This window comes from Ammospiza nelsoni, chromosome 10 (assembly GCF_027579445.1).
Source record: "Ammospiza nelsoni isolate bAmmNel1 chromosome 10, bAmmNel1.pri, whole genome shotgun sequence".
Classification (NCBI taxonomy): domain Eukaryota; kingdom Metazoa; phylum Chordata; class Aves; order Passeriformes; family Passerellidae; genus Ammospiza; species Ammospiza nelsoni.
In genome coordinates this window covers 20,849,461-20,869,169 of record NC_080642.1, presented here as the reverse complement: position 1 = coordinate 20,869,169, position 19,709 = coordinate 20,849,461, and the positions used below count along the sequence as shown (strand labels likewise).

Below are 19,709 nucleotides of genomic sequence, written 5' to 3'. Positions count from 1 at the left end.
TGCAGGCACAGGTCACTACCTCTGGGTTATCTCCCAAAAAATGGGGGGAAAATAAATCTCCTATGTGTAGCAGATACCAGACTCAAAGCAGGGGAGCATGGAAAGTAAATGCAGAGAAATGGTCAGCGCTTGGAGGAAGAGGAGCACCTGGAACCTCAAGAAACATGTTTTCCAGCCCAGTTTTCCCAGTGACAAGTCAAATCCTCATGGATGAAGGTTGAAATGTGGGAATTGGCACCCTGAAGCCCCAATGAGGGTCTAGTTTGGTGTGGGGAGAAGATGAGAGCACAGAACTGGTCCCTTTGTCCCCAGGCATGTGCAGAGTCTGGAAACACTGGGCCAGGCCCAGCACCTTGGGTTGCATGGTTGGATGGATGGATGGATGGATGGATGGATGGATGGATGGATGGATGGATGGACAGGACTTGGAGAAACGTGGTCTAGTGGAAGATATCCCTGTCCGAGGCAGAGAGTGGAACAAGATGAGCTTTAAGGTCCTTTTTGACCTAAACCAGTCTGTGATTCTATGGATAAACAGATGGATGGATGGATGGATGGATGGATGGATGGATGGATGGATGGATGGATGGAGAGATGAATGAATGGATGGATGAATGGATGGATGGACAGATGGATGGATTATGGATGGATGGGTGGATCAATGGATGGATGGATGGATGATGCACCACTCCAATATACCAAGCCCAGCAGCAGCATCTCCTAAAGGACCCAGCAGTGGCTCTGCCCTGCTCTTTCCTGGATGGATGGGGCTCCCACCTGAGCTCCAAGGGACCAGCCCAGCTCCCCCAGCACCCAGGATTCCTCTCCTGGCTCATCCCCCTGGCCTTATCCATGTCTGTGTCACCCTGCTTCCCTTCCTATCCTAACACTGCCCTATTTCTGGCAGCAGGAAACCCCTCCTGGGCTGATAACACCCCTTTGGAAAGTGATCTGAAGAGCTTCCTCTCCTCCTTTCTAATACTGAAGGTAAGAAAGGCCTCAACCTTTTGGTTTTCCCCAGGAGAAGGTAAAACAGCAGCTGGCCCCGGGGGCAGTGGTGGGGGCACCTTTGGGTGCCTGCAGGGACCCTGTTCCCAGGTGGAGCATCCCGGAGGATGGGGCAGGGCCTGGGGGACGTGGCTGGAGGCAGCGCAGGTGCCGCGGTGTCCCAGGCTGGGCGGGGTGACACACGGCTCCGCAATGCCAGACCCTCCCACTGACCTCAGCCCAGCCTTATCGCCGAGGCGGTGGAGCCGGGAGAGGGAGCCAAGAAAATACTCGTGGGATGAGATCACCTCGGCTGTCTTCAGGCTCCCAAAGTGCCTCAGCCCTCGGCCGTGCTGAGCCTGGAAAACTGGGGCATTGTGGCAAGAGGAAGGTGCCTGGCATGGAGGGGAGGTTTGCAGCCTCAGCACATCTCCCAGCGAGATGGTGACACTGGTGACAGCATCCCATGAGTCCCAGTGACAGTGTCTGTGGCCATGCTGAACACCTCAAACCTTTCCATGGCAATCTTCCTGCTAAAGCTTCCTCCAGGTACCTGCTGCTTCTGTCCCAAACTCTGGATTCAGAGTGCAGCCAGGAGCTGGAGTTGAAGGAATTGCACAAGTGATGTTTCCCCGTGCCAGGATTCCCCAGACTGCCCCCAAAGGGAACTGCACCCCATGGGCAAGGAGCCAAGGCAGCAGCCCAGCCCCTCCCCTGCTCCCACCATCCCATCCAGAGGGACCCTGTCCTCATGGAGATACCCCACAAACTGCCAGACCTGAGGCCAACTCATCCTCCCTGTCCTCTCTCTGAAATTTGCATCATTTTGAGGTGTCCAGGTCTGATTCCCCCTGGGAATGTGTGACCTGGGGTTCTGCTGTGCAACAGGGTGAATTCCCTTCCCAAAACCCCAACAGGGAACACTCCTCAATATGGGCAGGGCATGGGTGGGATTGGGATCCTCCTGGTTGTGCCAAATCCCCTCACTCTGCTTTGCTGCTTTGTGGCTGATATGGCTCTTCCTCGGTGGAGGAAGGAATGGAAAGATCCCTCTCCACCATGGAGAAAGGGAAGGAATGGAAAGATCCCTCTCCACCATGGGGAAAGGGAAAGAATGGAAAGATCCCTCTCCACCCAGGGAAAAGGGAAAGAATGGAAAGATCCCTCTCCACCCAGGGAAAAGGGAAGGAATGGAAAGATCCCTCTCCACCCAGGGAAAAGGGAAAGAATGGAAAGATCCTTCTCCATCAAAGGAAAACCTTGTTAGTCTTGGTGGGGACACAGCTGGAGCAATGAGGGCACCCGGACTGATCCCACCTGAAAGAGCAGCCATCCCCAAGACATTAATCCACAACTGTTGCCATCACTCTGGGCGCAGCCAGCTCCTCCACACCTCAGGTGTCTCTGCCAGGATCAGACCCCTGAGATTCCCCTCTTTTTTCAGGGGGATGCTGGATCTATCCCAGGTAAGGATCACAGAAAGCTGGAGTGCTCCTATTTCCCCCCACCACTGTCTCCTGGGTTCTCTCCTCTTCTGTAGTTGATCTAAAGTTCCCATATGGATAACCCAGGGCACATCCCCACCCCAAGACCTCCTGCCACAGTTCTTCATCCATCAAACACTCAGGGAGGTGGTGCCACAGGCACCTTCACAAAGCCCCTTCTTAGGAATTTTAAAAGGGAAAAATGTGGCTGAAAACAGGGCCAGGACCCTCCTCTTTCTCATTTCCCCTGCATTTTAATGCCCCTGAGTCATTTCCATTCCTGGATGTTAAATTGTTCTTTTCTGCTTTCCTTTATTCCCCTGTTTCCTGCGAGGGGTTTGTTCCTGACCTGCCAGCCCCAGTGGGACCCGGTCCAGGGGACGCTGAGGAGATGCCAGCAGAGACAAAGGTGAAGCCAGGAGCCACCAGCCCCAGGGGACACAGCTCTGCATTTCCATAGCAAAGCCCCTCACTGTTGTTTCGCCGCCTTTGAGGAATTTTCTCTTTTTCCTGAGAAATTCAAAGGGCTGGGTGTGATTTCCTGCCCACCTGGGGAGGCTCCACCTCCCATCCCAGAGCTCGGTGGGGATGTGGGGGGACACAGAGACACCAGGGAAGTGTCACAGTGCCACCAGCAGCACCTCCTCACTGATTCCATCTGCCCACCTGAGTCTGGAGCACATCCAGGTGGGTGGGTGGGTCTGTGCCCCCTCCCCGGGGCCATGGGGGGGATTTGAACCCCAGTTTGGAGCCACCCCTTGCAAAAGGAGGGGGCAGAACTCTTGGGTTGGCTGTTAATATTCTCTGCCCCGAGATGTGCAGGGTGTCTCTGCTTCGGCCTGCGCAGCTGAAGAGCGAGCGTGGACTCTTCAGTTTTCAGTCTTGAGGTTGTTTATTAATTCTTATCTATAAAATTTTATTTCTGCCCAGCCAAGATCTGCTCAGCAGGGCAGCCACAGGCACTCTGACCACCCTTCCCAGTCCAGCCAGGCCGGGAAGGTTTGGCTGGGACAAATCTCTCCCTTCCCAGCTCAGCCAAAATGGAAAGGTTTGGCTGGAATATATATTCTCCTTCCCAGCCCAGCCAAAGTGAGAAGATTTGGTTGGAATAAACGTCCTTCTTTCCAGCTCAGTCAAAGTAGAAAGGTTTGGCTGGAAGAAATGTCCTCCTTCCCAGCCCAGCTAAGGTGGGAAGATTTGGTTGGAATAAACATCCTCCTTCCCAGCCCAGCCAAGGTGGGAAGGTTTGGCTGGAATGAATGTCCCCCTTCCCAGTCCAGCCAAAGTGAGAAGATTTGGTTGGAATAAACATCCTCCTTCCCAGCCCAGCCAAGCTGGGAAGGTTTGGCTGGAATAAATGTCTTCCTTCCCAGTCCAGTCAAGCTGGGAAGGTTTGGCTGGGACAGATCTCCTTCCTAGCTCAGCCAAAGTGAGAAGATCTGGTTGAAATAAACATCCTCCTTCTCAGCCCAGCCAAAGTGAGAAGGTTTGGTTGGGACAAATCTCTCTTGTCCCAGGCCAGCCAAGCTGGGAAGGCTTAGCTGGGACAAATCTCCTCTGTCCCAGTTCAGCCAAACTGGAAAAGTTTGGTTGAAATAAACGTCTCCCCTCCCAACCCAGCCAAAGTGAGAACACTTGGTTGGGACAAATCTCTCTTTTCCCAGCTCAGCCGAAGTGGGACCGTTTGGTTGGGGCAAATCTCTCTTTTTCCAGCTCAGCAAAGGTGGAAAGGCTTGGTTGAAATAAATATCCTCCTTCCCAGCCAAGATGGAAAGGTTTGGCTGGGACAAATCTCTCTTTTCCCAGCCCAGCCGAGGCGGGAAGGCCTGGTTGGCCACGGCGCGATTCCCTGCGAGCGGAGCCGCGTGTTTTATCCCGATGATACAATAGAAAATGCCTGTGAAGTCCCGGCCCTCTGGAGCATTTCCTTAGCTCTCTGGAATTTCCGTTCGGTCCTTCCTCTCCCAGGCTCTTACCGAAAGCCGATGTCACCGCACGGCTCTGGAGAGCAGCCAGCCCCGGGGTCCCTGCCCAGCTCCCCACCACCGTGCTGGGGCTTTGCAAGGAGCTCCTGGAGGGTGTCAGCCCCGTCCTCGTGCCCCTTCATTAATCACCAAAGGCCGCTCTGCCAATCAAGGAAAGATTTACAAGGCAGGCAGGAAGCTCTTGTTTTTACAGGAGTGCCTCAAACACACGCACACAGTAGGAAAAGCAAACATTCCAGGCATACCAAGGGATCCACGGGATAAAAATTCCCCAAACAGCCCAGATTAAGATACTTGGCTGCACATGGAAACACTAAAACCTGGGCTCAAGGATTTAATTGTCTCATTTAGCAGCGAGCCCTGTGGAACAACCTGAGTGGCCTGGGAACAGCCAGCCCTTGGGGGCAGGGAGTGGGGTCACTGGTGCTGCCCTCCCTACAATAGAGGTCAGGGCTGGCCCCCACCCCTCTCCCAGCTCCATATGGTCGCCAGAGCCTTGTGGCAGAGTTTAATGCGAGTTTTTCCTTTGGAAAGGCTCAGCCCAGCTCCTGGGTGAGTCAGGCAGGGTCGCTCTGAATCAACAGAGAGCTGAATCCCAGCCCAGGGGAGCAGGGGGAGCCTCTGCTCCAGCTCCAGCCCTGAGATCCCCGGGCTCAGAGGGGTGCTCATGGTGCTGTGTCCATCCCTGCCAGCTCCCATCCTGCCCTGAAGGCTCTGGAGACAGTGGGAACACTCCCATCCTCTCCAGTCCCACGTCCCAGCCCAGGAGAAGCCACAACTTTGCTGTCTGACAGTGACATTTTGGTGTATGGATCTTACAGGCCCATGAGAAAGGCAGGAGGGAGCTGCTATCCCTGGAAGTGTCCAAAGCCAGGCTGGATGGGGCTCTGGAAAGCCTCTTCTGGGGGATGGTGTCCTGTCCCTGCAGGGTGAGAAAGCAAGAGGGCTCAGACATTGTTGTGAACTGGAAATATCCTCCCTCTGGAAGGGCTGGGAACTCCCAAATATCCTCCCTCTGGAAGGGTATAAATGCTCCCAAATATCCTCCCTCTGGAAGGACTGGGGGCTCCCAAATATCCTCCCTCTGGAAGGACTGGGGGCTCCCAAATATCCTCCCTCTGGAAGGGTATAAAGGCTCCTCTCTCATCTTTCTGCAAACCACACCACAGAGAGTGGAACTGGACCTCACCTGTTACAGGTGGTTTGTCCGCTTCTGCTCCAAATCCAGCTGCCAGTGGCTTGTCCCAGCAGGATGCTCTGGCTCGCACTCATGGATGGCTTCTGGAAGAGCAGAGGGACCGGCAGGGAAATAAATCCCCTGGTGAATGTGAGAGTTAAATAGAAGCCTGTGCTTGAGATCACAGAATCATGGAATGGTTGGGGTTAGAAGGGGCATTAAAGCCCATCCAGTTCCACTTCCTGCCATGGGCAGGGACACCTTCCACTGTCCCAGGTTGCTCCAAACCCTGTCCAGCCTGGCCTTGGACACTTGCAGGGATAGGGCAGCCACAAATTCCCCAAGCAACCTGTTCCTTATCCCGAAGTGCAGCCCATGAGTGGAGCTGCCTGCCCCAAAACCTCACCCAAACCCCTCTCCTGCAGCCCAAGCTTTCCCAGAGTTCCCCGTGGCTGTGGGGATGCTCCATGGGATACAGGGGTGGGATCATGGCTTGCATTGCAGCACATCACGTCATTCCTGAGAGCAGCTCCTTGTGCTCCTCCTCTCTTTCCCCTGCTCACCACCAGCAGCAGACCAGGACCACCTCATGGCTGGGACATGGATGCAGCCTTCAGGAGTTGGTTTTGCCCCAGTAAAACTTTTATGTGGATGGTTCATTCTCTGGACACTGCCAGGGCTGTTTGGAGTGTGCAGCCCTTTCCCAGAAGCCAGCAGCACCTTCCCTTTCCAGGGCATTTCCAAGTGCTCTGAGGCTTCCAGCTTGGCAACTCCCACTTGAAGTCACTGGAGAAGCCATCCCAAGGGAGATGAGCACCACTCACCAGGGATCCAGCAGCTGCTGGTGGAACAGCATAAAGAGCGGCGGGTCTGGAAGGAAGTGTTGGCAAGGATAATCCCTTGGGTCAGGGATAAACTCCCTGGAGTGTGGGGTTCAGGAGAGCTGGTGTCAGGGGGGCCACTGGGCAGGCTGGAGGAGTCTGTCTTCACAGCAGGAGAATTCCCAAGGGCTCCCAAGTTCAGAGTAGAGATGCCTTTGGGCTCTTCCAGGAGATCTCTGGCATCCTGGGCATCTTCTGCCCCCTGGCTGGGAGGGCCTGGGAGTGGCAGGCGGGAAATACTGGGGCAGGTGGAACTTCCATCCCATTCCATCCTCAGAATGGGGTTGGAAGGCCTGCCCAGGCTGCTTCACTTGCCCTCTGTCCTGCCTTGCCTTGCCTTTCCTTCCTTTTCCTTCCTATTCCTCCCCACCCCCTGCCTTCCTTTCCCTTGTTTTCCATTCTCTTACCTTGCCATGCCTTCCCCTTCCCTTCCCCTTCCCTTCCCTTCCCTTCCCCTCCCCTCCATCCAAGTTAACCCCTTGCCCTGCAGGCACAGCTGTTCCACCTGCACTCGTGTAAAATAAAAGGATTTAAAAGACAGATTAAGCCTATTTACCTTTATATCACTAAAATCACCTGTGTGCCTAGAACCACCCACCACTTCCCAAATTACCTCCCCAGTGGAATTATTTGTTATCCCAATAATTAGAAACACCAGGTACTGGAACCCCACTGCTGTCACATGAAAGCTGCACTGAAGGTAGGGAGGCTTTGAGCAATGCATAAATAATGAGTCATCATTAATAAATATTTATGGAAATTCTCTGCTCCCCCTCTGTTGTAGGAGATGGGACAGATGTGATCTAGGTCTGTTGAGCAGCCAGGAACTGGATTTTGGTTTGCGTGCATCAAATATCATCACTTTGAGTCACAACACGTCAGTGCTCCGAGCAAGATGCTCAGGGGCTGAATGGGGATGAAGTCATGGAGGGAACCAGCAGCTGCAAAAATACAGGGATTGGGAAACGCAGCCGACGTCAAACTGCTCTGGGAAGTCATGGCAGGAGTTTCAACACAGGTATTCCTGGTGTTTTTCGGGGGAAAAAATAAAAAGGGGGAACTTTTGCTGCAAGGAAAGCAATAAAAGAAGAAAGAAAAGAAGAAAGTTCTCTCAGTCTGGTGGCATTGTTTTAATTAAAGTTTAGTTTATTCATGTGTTTGGTTATTGGTGTTTCAGAGATTGTGATAGTCTGCATTAAGAGAAAGAACCAGCCCCTGTAATTCCACATTCGTTATCCTGTGTTTGGGATAAACTCATTCCAGCTGCACAGGTTACAGGGACGTGGATGTGCACTGGTCACTCCCACCCCACGGTCACAGTCCCTAGCACGCAAAAATCCAATCACAGGCGTTAAAAACAATTTGGCAGCCCTAAAATCCTTCTCCTTTCTACTGTCCCGGGAGGATGAGGAAGGGATTGAGGGCGGCTCTGCAGGTCCTGCGTGGGGCTGCCGTGCCCTCTGCTGGGCTCTGCATCCAGGCTCAGCCTCCTGGAAATTAAACCCCCAAAATAACCAGGAAGGTCTGTTTAATTGCGAAAAATGCATTTTTCACATTGATTAACGCAGACCCCACCCTTGTTTAGATTCCCTGCGGAAGCTCCTGCTGGCAGAGCTGCCCCAAAGCGCTTCAATCTGCCCCTTTTCCTCCCTGCTTTCCTTCAAATAGGCTTTTTGCTCCTGAGGAAAATGCTTGGAGCCAACAGGAAAAGCATAAAAAACCCCTTTTGCCACCGAAATTCGGGAATAAAACTAAACACCAACGCAGTATTAAGGAGCAAGCATTACTGCACGGCTGGCTCAAGTTGCTACACGTGTTTGTTAGCCAGGAGATACCAATCTATCAGCAAAGTGTTACATATTCCCGGGCAATTTGTTACTTTTAGGGCCCCTTAACTGGGTTGGGCTCCCAAAAAGGTTCCTTCTCCGCGATGGGCAGCACGTGGACCATTGGCACCCCATCATCGGGAGCGACCCAGCGGCGCCGTTCTCGGGGCGCCGCCCGCACCTCGCGCTGGAAGCCGCGGCTCGAGCCGCTCGGTCGCGGGTCGGTCGCGACAGCAGCAGCGGGCGAGGGCGATGCCGAGCAGCAGGACTCACGGATGTGAGCCCAGCGCCGCTCGGTGAGCGCCGGGGAGGGGATTCCGCGCCGGGGGCACACAGGGGCCAGTCCCTGCTTTGCCTGGGATGCCGCGGGTTCTGCCACTCGGGAAAGCACCAGAGCGCTGGGAAATGGCCAGCGAGTCCCCACCAAAGCCCGAGGAGCGAGTGCCGGAGCAGGGAAAGCTGAGTGTGCCAGGGCAGAAGCTCCTGACCCGCCAAGGGGACAAAGCTCTCGACTCTCGGAGTAGGGAAACCTCCTGCCTCTGGGAGAGGGCAACGCCCTGACCCAGCCGTGGTAACGCTGGGGGAGAGAAAACGGGGCAGGAGCAGAATGGGCAGAAATGGCCCAAATTGTGGCCGGGGAGTGTTGTAGAACACGCGCGCACGTGGCTCCGGCCCGCCGGGCGCGGGAGGGGCGGGGCGTGTGTGGCTGTGGGCGGGTCCATCAGGGCTGTGGGCGGGGCTGTCGGGGCGGGGCGTGTGTGGCTGTGGGCGGGTCCATCAGGTCTGTGGGCGGGGCTGTCGGGGCGGGGCGTGTGTGGCTGTGGGCAGGGCCATCAGGGCTGTGGGCGGGTCCATCAGGGCTGTGGGCGCGGTGTGTGTGGCTGTGGGCGGGTGCATCAGAGCTGTGGGCGGGGCGTGTTTGGCTGTGGGCAGGGCCATCAGGTCTGTGGGCAGGTCTATCAGGGCTGTGGGCGTGTCCGGGTGGGTCGTGTGTGTCTGTGGGCGGCCCCATCCGGTTTATGGGCGGGCCCCGTGTGTCCGCGGGCGGGGCGTGGCCGCCGTTGGCGGCGCGGGGCGGGGCCCGGCGCCGGAAGTGCGCGCGGTCCATGTACCAATGGCTGCTCGCGGTCCTCCGCGCCCTCCGCGACGCCGCCCGCCAGGCCCCGGCCCCGGCCCTCGCCCTCAGCCCGGAGCCGCCGCGCCGAAAGAAACCGGCCCCCAGGTCAGCCCTTCCCGCCGCGCTGCTGCCCCGCCGCTCGGCCCGGTCAGCCCCCTCACGGCCCGCCGCTTCCCGTGTGGGTGTGGGTGTGGGTGTGGGCAGCCCCTGATTAAGCCCAGGTGTTGCCCATGAGGCGGCCCGCAGCTGCGGAGGCGATTGTGGGTCGCACGCACCGGTGCTCGCTGGCTGTGGGTCCCAGGTGTTCCCAATAACCCCTCATTCCCTTTCCGCCGCCACGGGGAGCGGGGCTGGGCATTTAGGGCCGGTGTATTGGGGAGCAGGGCGCACACACAGCCGTGGGGATGGGGGGCTGGGGGCACGCCATGGATCGAGGCTGTGGGGTGGATAAAAGGATGGTGCCTGCCCACATGTTAACCATTGTGCTGCCGGCGGCGATGGCCGAAGCCCATGGGTGCCTGCTGCTCTGTGGGATGTACGGACGGCACTGTGCGCTCTGGGGCTGGGGAAGGCGGCTGCTCCCTCCCTCCCTCCCTCAGTGCCCCGTGGCAGCGACAGAGACCAGGGAACGTCTCTACAAGGAGCCCCGTGTTGTGCCCGCAGTTTGCACCGAGGAGCAGCTCGGAAGGAATTAGCTCTTGGTGGGGGGGGGGCGGGGGGAAATAAAAATAGGAACGTTCTTTGTGCTGTGTTCCTAAAGGAGACGTTTTTACCGGACTTAACGACGGTGTCAGCTGGTGAAAATCCTTGGGTGGGAAAGGGTGAGGCTGGGGATTGTTTCAAGGGTTTGTCCCCGAGCTGACTCAGCAGGAAGCTGCTGGAGTGGATGTGAGCAGGGCTGGCATTCCCACCTCGCATTTCCTGTTCTGCCCAAACTTTCCTTTGAGTGCCGTGAGCTTGGATGGCATAGTGAGCTCTGGAGTGCTTCTTTCCTGGAGGAAAAGGGGAAGCATTACATATTAAGGCTTTTTTGGTGGTAGGAACAAACACAAAGCATGTGGAGGCATTAACAGAAGGAGAAAAAGAGGCCTGATCTGCTTTAGTGGGGTGATCAGCTCTCTGGGAGATGATCCTGGGGAAATAGGAAAGCCCCCTTTGGACGTTGAGTTGTGCTTGCAAAACATTGTTCTGTCTGTTCTTCCCCCAGTGTTCTGTCACCTGTGGAAGATCCTGAGGAGATCCCTGCAAAGAGGCCAAAAACAGGTATAGCCCCTCACAGAGAGGTTTTATGTGCCTGATTTTTGGGTTTGGGGTACCTTGGGGAGCTCTGGGTTTGGTACTTCAGGACTGCTGCTGAAACTGAGGGTTTTTGAACCGTTCTTGTGGCTTCAGGGGGTCTCATGGGACCTGGGCCCATCAATGGTGTGTCCCAGTGTTCATGGATGTGGCACTTGGGCACGTGGGGCAGTGGTGGCCTTGGCAGTGCTGCGGGAACTGTTGGACTTGATGCCCTTATAGGGTTTATCCAACCTTGATGATTCTGGGATTTTTCAAATCAAGTACAAGATGGGAGATCCTGGTCAGATGACGGCAGGAAGAGAAGCAGGGAACAACTTTTTCCATCCTGGGAGGGCCATATATTTGCACCAAGGATAAATCCTGGCTGGGGCAGGGCATATCCCAGCTCTCCCTGGCACTGAGCCCTGCAGGGCAGCACAAAGAGCATTTTCAGTCGAGGCTGTTGCTGTTCCATGGGGGCTGTGGAGCTCCCTGGTTCCTACCAGGGGGTGCTGCTGGGCTGTTGCACTGTTGTTGAAATGAGTTTTCTGCTCCACATGGGATCAAGGAGCTGGGCTTGGGTGGAAGCAGGAGTCCCAAGCCCCATTTCCAGTCCCATTCCTTATGGCCTGGTGGTGTGGTTTTTCCAGAATGTCTCTCTGGGACTAACAAGGAGCCTGAAGAGGTCTCTGTGGCTGCCAAGTTGCCACAGAAGGCAACAAGTAGAAGCCAGGAGACTGAAGAGAGAGATGACTTTTCCTTCTCTGAGTCTGAAGATGAGGTGAGCAGGTGTGGGACCCTGTGTCACAAAAGTGGCGCCATCAGTGCCCCTGCCTTCTGCTGCACCCCCACGGGCAAAACCATGGGCTCTGAGTCAGAAGACAGCTGACTGGATTTCAGGGAGGGGAGGTGCTTGCTTGGATTCACATTCAGGTTATGCTCACCCTGGTACTTGCTTTTATTTCAGGTTGTGTACATTTCTTCTGACTCTTCGTTTGTAGCATCTGCAGAGGATGAGGACGCAACAGAACCTGGTAGGGCTGACAGCAAATCCTTTACTTGTTCCTTTCTCCTGCTGCTCTGGGGGCTGGTTGCTGAAGGCAAAATATCTGGGTAGCACCCAGGAATAGTGGAGGGTGAGCTCTGTTTCTTCCCTGCATCCTCTATTGCTTCTGGATTGTAGCCAGGGCTGGGAACAGGCTCCCCAGGGAATGGGCACAGCCCCAAAGCTGCCACAGCTCCAGGAGAGTTTGGACAACACCCTCAGGGATGCACAGGGTGGGATGGTTGGGGTATCTGTGCAGGGCCAGGGGTTGGGCTGGATGATTCTGTGGATCCCTTCCAAGTGGGATATTCAGTGGTTTATCCCAGGATGCTCATGTGGTTGTGGGTCCTGGATATTAACTGCCTTGGATGCAGTTCTAGTGTGTCCCAGGGCTGGCTTGCCAGAAAGAAATTGTTGTAAATGCTGATTTTAGGTAGCAGAGCCTCAGAAGCCTTTTGTATTAACTGTAAGCTGGCAACATTTTGTAGTTGCCAATATGAAAATATGAAAAATCCTGAAGCAACATAACACAAATAATACTAGAACTTGAGGGATGAAATGACAGTAATTTATCTTTGGTGAAGCTCTTTAAACTCCTGTAACTCCTGTTTTCCTGACCACTTGCTGAGGCTTGTGCTCTTCCCCCACAGACGAAATGCCTTGTGACACCAACCCGTGCATGACTGAGGAATCACCATCCTCTCTTTGTAAGAGAGTTCCATATCTGAGGTAAAAAACCTTCTGTTTTCTTCCACTTCTGCTTTTTAGGGTTTCTTGCCTTTCACTTTCATCCTTGAATTTCCTCTGTTGCCCAGCATCCATATTTGTGTCCACAGAGCAACATTTTTCCATGTTCTGGGACTCCTCCTTTCTGCCATACTGAGATCTTAGTTATGTTCTTGCCTTTGACCAATTTTAAACTTTCCCTTTAAATCCAGACAGTTGATGGACTCAGGAGATCAGAGAAAAATGAACAAGTTCAACATTCTCACCTCCTGTGGTAGGAGGAAGTGTTGAACTTGGGAAGAGGCTGAGACCAGGAATGCAAACAAAAAAAAACCCCACAACTACAAAAAAAAAATCCCCCAAAACCCCAGAGAATTTCCATTTCCCCAAAGAATTTTCATTTCCCCAGGGAATTCCATTGGGAAACCCTGTCATGTTTTTCCTCTAAGGATGTTCAGCTACTACCACAAGTCACCTAGAGAGATATTGGAAAACCCTCCCCAACATGGTCCTGAGCAGCCTGCTCTGCCTCCTTGAATCAGGAGGTGCTAATTAAAACCTAATTAATAAATCAGGAGCTTTGAATGGTCTCTTAACACCATTTCTTCTGCCTTTGTTGTTTGCAGCCTGAGCAGGAATAACCACATCCGAGCTGCTCCTGAGAGCCCTGTCACACCCAGGCCCCCCATTAAGGAGCCAGGTCCCCACTCTCCAGGAGTCAGTGGCACCAGGAGGCCTTTGTGTGCTGCTGAAGAGGTAAACTGGGGAGAAGGGAATTGTTTTGGGATGAAACAGCTGTGGAGTTCCTGTACAGTTAGGCTGAGACAAAAGGAAGGGCTGGGAATGCTTGCTAAAGTCTCTTTTTTCCTTCTCTTCTGCAAGGATGTTCAGCAAGCAGAAAATAAGAAATACAAAGAGCTCTTGAGTCTGTTCAAAGAGAAATATTCTGGAAGACTTACTTCTCCACGATCAGCAAGACTCAACAAGTAATTATGAGCAAAATAACCCTTAACTTTCTGGTGGTGAGTTTGTTGTGTGTGGAAGGGGAGGAGAATTGATCTTTCCTACTCTCAGGGTTCTGGACAGAATCAAATGTAATGGTTGGAAAAGTGGAGACAGAAAATTTGACTCTTGTTTGTTCAGTGTGCCTGAGCTGAAAGTGGCCAAACTTCTGGATGTGAACTCCTCAAAATGCCCTTTGCATCTTGTCATGGAACCAGTGACAGCATGGCTCTCTTAAGGATTAAACAGTCTAATTTTACTTTATATATTTCTGTTGCTTTCATTTAGCCAGTTGTGTACAAATAGCCGTGTGCTCTGCAGTGAATTGAGGTGCACTGGTAACAAATCACCTGTAAAAACTCTGTCCTTTTCTTCTGCTACACCCAAGAGTTCAAACCAAGGAACCAGGGATGACTGGGAGTCCCCTGAAAGAGCAAAAACCCAGAGGTGCCTCTCCACCTGTGCCACAAAGGACCAGTGAGTATCCCCAGGGGTGCTCAACTCTTGGTACAAGTCCAGCCCAAACAGGGCATTTTCCTCATTATTGGCTAAATTTGGTTTGTGAGGGTTTTACTGAAGGGCAAGAACTGGTTAAAAATGGTATTTGGGAGCTGTGGCAGTGCAGTTTGTAGCTGGATGTGACCCCACTGCACAGGAGAAGGTTGTAGCACCTGTTTTACCTGCTTTTTTTGTACCAGGGGAGGGGGATATTTGACTCTGCACCCTCAGAGCTGCACTTTAATCCCTTTTTAATGCTAGACAGGACTAATTCCATAAAAGCAGAGCTTCCAAAACAAGTAACCTAATTACTTGTATATTTAATATTGCCCCAGGGTTTGTTTTTTTTCCCCTGTTCATTACTTAAACAGTTTTTCATCACTAACTCTTTCATATCTTGGACTTTGTGACATGATCATATGGGGATTAAAATTATTTCTGAGCAGGTGCCAGGGTTTGAACTTCTGAGTTGAAAATGCTGATGAAATGTCTGTGATGTCACCCAGAAACTCAGAGCTCTGTGCAGCTGCTGGATTGGGAAATCACCTCCCTGTTCTCATACTGCTGCTTCTCCCTGCAGGTGTCAAACATGGGGATGTTTTCAGCCCCCAGCTGCCTCAGAGGGGTGTTGTGATCAGGTGAGAGTCTCTTCTAGCCATGGCTCTTGTTTCTTTTGATTCTGTCAGCCTCCAGAAGCCCAGTCCTGTTCAGTGTCTCAGTGCTGGGGGAGAGGAGCAGCTGGTTTGAGGAACTGCTCACAGCCAGTTGTCCCTCAAATCCAGCTCCCCTGTCCCAGCTGGGCAGCTGTGGGATGTGCTGGGTGTTTTTTGGGAGAAGGAAGTGGGGGTGACAGCCCAGGTTGTCCTTGGGTTTGCAGAATTGGTTTTTACTCCCCAGAGTCTTTCTGCCACACCATGAATGAGCTGGCTTTGCATTTCCTGTGCATCCTGAACAAAAGGAGTAGGGAGCTTGTAAAACCTGGGGGACTGAGGCAGTTTTTGAGGCTTGCAGTATGCCTTGGGTTGGAATGGATCCAAAAGGGAGAACTGCTCTCCCTCAGTGGACAGTGAACTCTGTGGTGGCAGGATGGGAGTGCAGGAGTGAAGGGAAAGGGACTTTTGGCTGCAGCTCCAGGAGGGATTTTGCTGTGGCAGCTTGGTGCCATCCTCTTCCTCCCCTCAGAGTGCAGATGGGGGCAGAGGGAGGTTTGGTTGTGGCAGGTGTGGTTTGGGGTGATTTTGTCCCTGTTCTCTTTCCCTTGGACACGAGCATTGTATTGAGCTGTGCATTTGTCCAGTTAAATTGTCACTGTCCCCTAAGCTCAAGGGAAGAGGGGAAATAACTGGTGATCACAGTTATCACTTGAGATACACAAGTGATCACAAAGCACTTGATAGAGGAAGAGCTGGTTGCTTCCCTGTTTTCCAAAGATGTAAACTGAGGAAAAAAAAAAGGAGTTTGGCACATGATGGTGGCAGAAAGTTTGTGAAGCTTCCAGCTCTTCATCTGTCCTGGTCTGGCTGCTTCAAAAGGAGTGGGGAAGGAGACAAATGTTGTCATGTGTCAGAATCAGCCTTGAAAAAGCATTTCTTATGCAGAAGGTGAAATTTGGAGAATTTCATGGGGCAGTGTGGATATCCAGCTCATTTCTCTTTCTTTTCTTACAGTTACTACACACCCCCAGAAGACTCTCGTGGTCAGGGAAAACGAGAGAAACGAGCTGCTTCAGTGGTAAGCTTGAGTTAGTCACTGCTTCACTTGGTTTCTGGAAAATATAACTCACCTCTGCTCAAGACTGACATCCAAATTAAATCTGAAGGGTGGAAATCAGGAATACTTACCTTGATCTCAGCTTGATACCTGCATGTGGAGGCTTTGCTGGGGATGTTAATCCAAGCCCAAGGAAAGCCCTGCCTCTCTGGGCACTGTTGGAATGCAGTCACCAGTCAAATGTGACTTTGGGGATTGCTGCTGGGATGTGTTTACACAACCCCTCACAGTTTCTTGCAGGATTCTCTGCCCTGTCCCCCAGCAAACCCCTTGTGCTTCTCTCTGATTTCTGTCCTTGTGCCTGGCAGGGCCAGCGTGAAGCTGAAGTCCCCCAAAGAAAGTTGTTCCAGTTCCATGTGACACCTGTCCTGTCCAAAGACCTCTTCTTTGTGGACAGTGAGCCACTGCCATGCCTGGAAAAGCCAGGAGATGATCTGGCTCCACTGACAGAGGTACCTGTGCTCAGCAGCAAGCCAGTGCTGGGGCTGTTTCAGCCTGCAAGGCTCCTTGCTCTGGCACTACACTTGGAGCCTTCTGGGGGGCTGGTGTGCTCCATGTGCTGCTCCACCAGCCCTCCCTCACTGAATCCTTTCTTCCAGGCCATGGAGAGTGAGATCTCTGCTGCCTTTGACAGTGGTGAGCCTGAGGACATCCTGAGCAGGGCCTTCAAGCTCACTGTCACCCGTGAGGACATCTGCACCCTGCAGCCCCTGGGCTGGCTCAACGACAGGGTATGGCATCCTGCACTTGCTGGGAAATCCCCCCTCCCTGGGCACAGGAGTCTTCCAGGAGCTCCACTGCAGAGCCCAGAAATAGCTGTGCACTCCTTATTTTGGGTACTGTGTGGGCTGCTGTTTCTGGAAGCTTTCACTTGGATGATGCAGCTCCCAGGAGTCAGTCTGGGTTATCAGAGTGGGTGTGGGGGCTTCAACCAGCAGCACAAGTCCTCAGTGTGAAATTCTGGGAGCAAAAGCTGCCAAGCTGGAGTTTTCTTAGCTCAAAGGTGGCCAGCAAGGACATGTTGCTATCTTTTTAATTTAGTGTCTTATCTCACATCTCACTTTGCCTCTCTCTGTTCCAGATCATGAATTTCTACATGGGTCTTCTTGTGGAAAGAAGCAAGAAGGAAGGATATCCAGCAGTCTATGCTTTTAATACCTTCTTTTATTCTAAGCTGAGCTCTACAAGCCACAAGGGAGTAAAGAAATGGACTAAAGGTGTGGATATCTTTGAGCACGATGTCATCTTGGTGCCTATTCACCTCAGAATTCACTGGACACTGCTGGTGAGTCAAACTGGCTTTTTATTTAGGGGATGGGGAGAACAAAATTAGCAAAGTCCTTTAGTGTTTGGGGTGTGCTTTGTCTAAGTCACCTTTTCACGCCAGGTTGTAGACCTCCGAGAGAAAACCATCAAATACTTTGACTCCTTGGGACAGAAAGGAGACCACATTTGTAAAACTGTCTTGTGAGTAGCTGCTTTTGCTTTTTTTATCCCTTTTGCTTGTTTGTGAGGCCTTTTCCCCTCCCCATGTGAAGTGTTTGTGCCCTGTCCCATGGTGCTCCTCACTTTGTATGTCTTCTGTTGTGCTCAGTGTTTTGAATCCTTCAGTGTCAGAGGTGCTGCACATCCTGAGTGTCTTTGTCACTAAAAACCCTTCATCCAGCAGCTTTGTAGGGTGAGAGCAGGAGAGCAGCCTCACAAAGACAAATGCCAGAATCACTGAGGTTGGAAAAGCCCTCAATGGATCACTGAGCCAATCCCATGATCCTCACCTTGTCACCAGCCCAGAGCCCTGTGCAGAGCCTTCCTGCCCTCCCCACTCCCACCCAGCTTGGTGTCACCTACAAGGACACTGAGAGTGCCCAATCCCCTCATCCAGGTCATGGATAAAGACATTACACAGGACTGGGCCCTGGGGAGCCCTGCTCACAGCCCTCACTGTGTCTCTAAGATTGGAATTTTCCCTCCACATTCCTTAAATCCTCTGCTGTGAGGATCCTCTGGCATTCCACTGCAATTTATCTTCCTGACACCTTTCAACAGCTTGTTGTTGTTGTTGCCCTAAATTAGGGAGATGAAAAGTGATTTTTGTGTTGTTTTCAACAGAAAATACCTGGAAGAGGAGAGCAGGGAAAAAAGAAACATCGAATTGACTGCTTCTGAGTGGACTCTTCACAGCATGGGCACAGAGGTATGGGAGCAATGCCTGGATTTGGAATGGGAGCTAGAACTCCTTGTCACAGAGGATTTAACACTTCCCAGGCAAGCAGAGGGAGATGATGTGCAGTTAACTGGGACTGTTCCTTGGGTTTGGGAGTGGTAAAGGAATTGTAGAAATAGGTTTTCAGGAATAGGTGTGGGTAAAATGTGTGCTACAACCAGATTGCTGCTCTCTCAAGACAGATAAAAATTCTCCATGTTTTTGTATTCCTCAGGAGATCCCTCAACAAAACAACGGAAATGACTGTGGAGTTTTTGTTTGCAAATTTGCCGATTTCATCTCCAGAGACAAACCCATCATCTTCACCCCGGTGAGAGGGGGTGTAAACAGCTCCAGCCTTTCCCACACCCATGTGGGAGCCAGGAAGCTGCTCAGCAGCTGGGGCAGGGGCTGAGGGGTTGTTCCCCATGTCTGGTGTTTGATTCTTGGGCAAAATTGTGGAATCATGGAATCCCAGGGTGGTTTGGGTTGGAATGGACCTTAAGGACCATCTCATTCCAATGCCACAATGGTCTTTGGAACGAGATGGTCTTTAAGGTCCAGCCAGGGATTTGGGATATCTGGCCTTTGTAGCTCTTGGTGAAATAGGAAAACTTGGAAAACTTTCCCTTTTTTTTTTTTTTTTTTGCCAATTATTTGCCAATGTGGTGATCTTTAAATGTCCCTGTAAAGAAAAGTGGGTGTTTGTTGGGTGGTTGTTTCACCCTGGTATGAAACCCACCTTGTACCCAACTGGCAGGTGCTCACAAGCAGCTTCCCACTCAACAATTCCCTGGGTGTTAATGGAGATTTCCTGCCTCTTTCTCCCCTGGCTTCCCATGTGATGGATTTTTCCTGTTTCTTTTCAGGAACACATGCCTTACTTCCGCAGGAAGATGGTGTGGGAAATAATCCATCAGCAGCTGCTGGGAGACATGCACTGTTAGGGAAACACTGTTCTGTGAAAGAGTAGTATTTATTTCTTATTGTTTAGGCAAGACAAGATAAATATTAACTTATGTAAGAGCCTTATTGTATGGGAGGTTACTTGTTAATAGAGTAATTTATTTTTTAATTGAAAACTGATCTGCTCTCTCTGTGTGGTTTTTAACTTACTCCTCATCTGAAGAAAAACAGGGGCTGTCTCCTCTCCTGGTGGCCTTGGGGACATCCCTGTGCTGCTCCTGACCCAAAGACCCACAAGGTCCCTGCAGAGGGGCTTTGTCTGTCTCTGATTGTGCCAGATTGAACCAATCTCAGGGCAGATTCTCCCAAGAATGAACAATTCCAAAGACACTTGTGTTTTATCCTTACAAATAATTAATCAGGGATAATTATTCTTCCCTGAGGATGCAGAAGATCTGAACATGAGGATGCAGCAGCTGGGAATGATTGAGGTGTCTTTTCACCCTTCCCTTTGGTTCCTCCTGTTTGGGGCTGCAGTTTTGACTGTCCCAGCTGCCACTAGAGCAGCATTCTTTATGCTGGAGGGGTGGGAGGGAAGAGCCTGGCTCTGGGGCTCATGGAGGGGGAGTCCCTCATTGTGGCACCTGTCACCATCCCAGGCAGCCCCACCCTGCCCCCAAAGGCCATCCCAGTCCCATTTGGTGCCTTTCCCCACTGGATGCTCCATCCAGGGATGTGCAGGAGGGGATAGGTGGCTTTGTGATGGCAACACTTCCCATTCCCAGGGTAAAACTACACCTGGCACTGCCTACAACCCCATCCAG

General features: G+C 52.3%; 1 protein-coding gene across 2 annotated transcripts; it reads left to right on the top strand.

The window, feature by feature from the left end:
• The first annotated feature begins 9,436 nt into the window (after positions 1–9,436).
• On the top strand, positions 9,437–19,061 carry SENP2 (SUMO specific peptidase 2). 2 transcript variants are annotated; one of them, XM_059479230.1, is made up of 17 exons: positions 9,437–9,562; positions 10,665–10,720; positions 11,386–11,516; positions 11,703–11,769; positions 12,431–12,509; positions 13,133–13,262; positions 13,389–13,492; positions 13,897–13,985; positions 14,587–14,644; positions 15,674–15,737; positions 16,085–16,228; positions 16,376–16,507; positions 16,858–17,061; positions 17,164–17,243; positions 17,886–17,970; positions 18,215–18,310; positions 18,849–19,061. In XM_059479230.1, exons 1-17 carry the CDS (start codon positions 9,447–9,449, stop codon positions 18,924–18,926), a joined length of 1,713 nt encoding a protein of 570 aa, XP_059335213.1. In that variant the 5' UTR covers positions 9,437–9,446; the 3' UTR covers positions 18,927–19,061. The 2 variants fall into 2 exon arrangements, with proteins under 2 accessions (XP_059335213.1, XP_059335214.1); XM_059479231.1 differs by lacking the exon at positions 9,437–9,562 and adding an exon at positions 9,875–9,992.
• Positions 19,062–19,709: the final 648 nt, after the last annotated feature.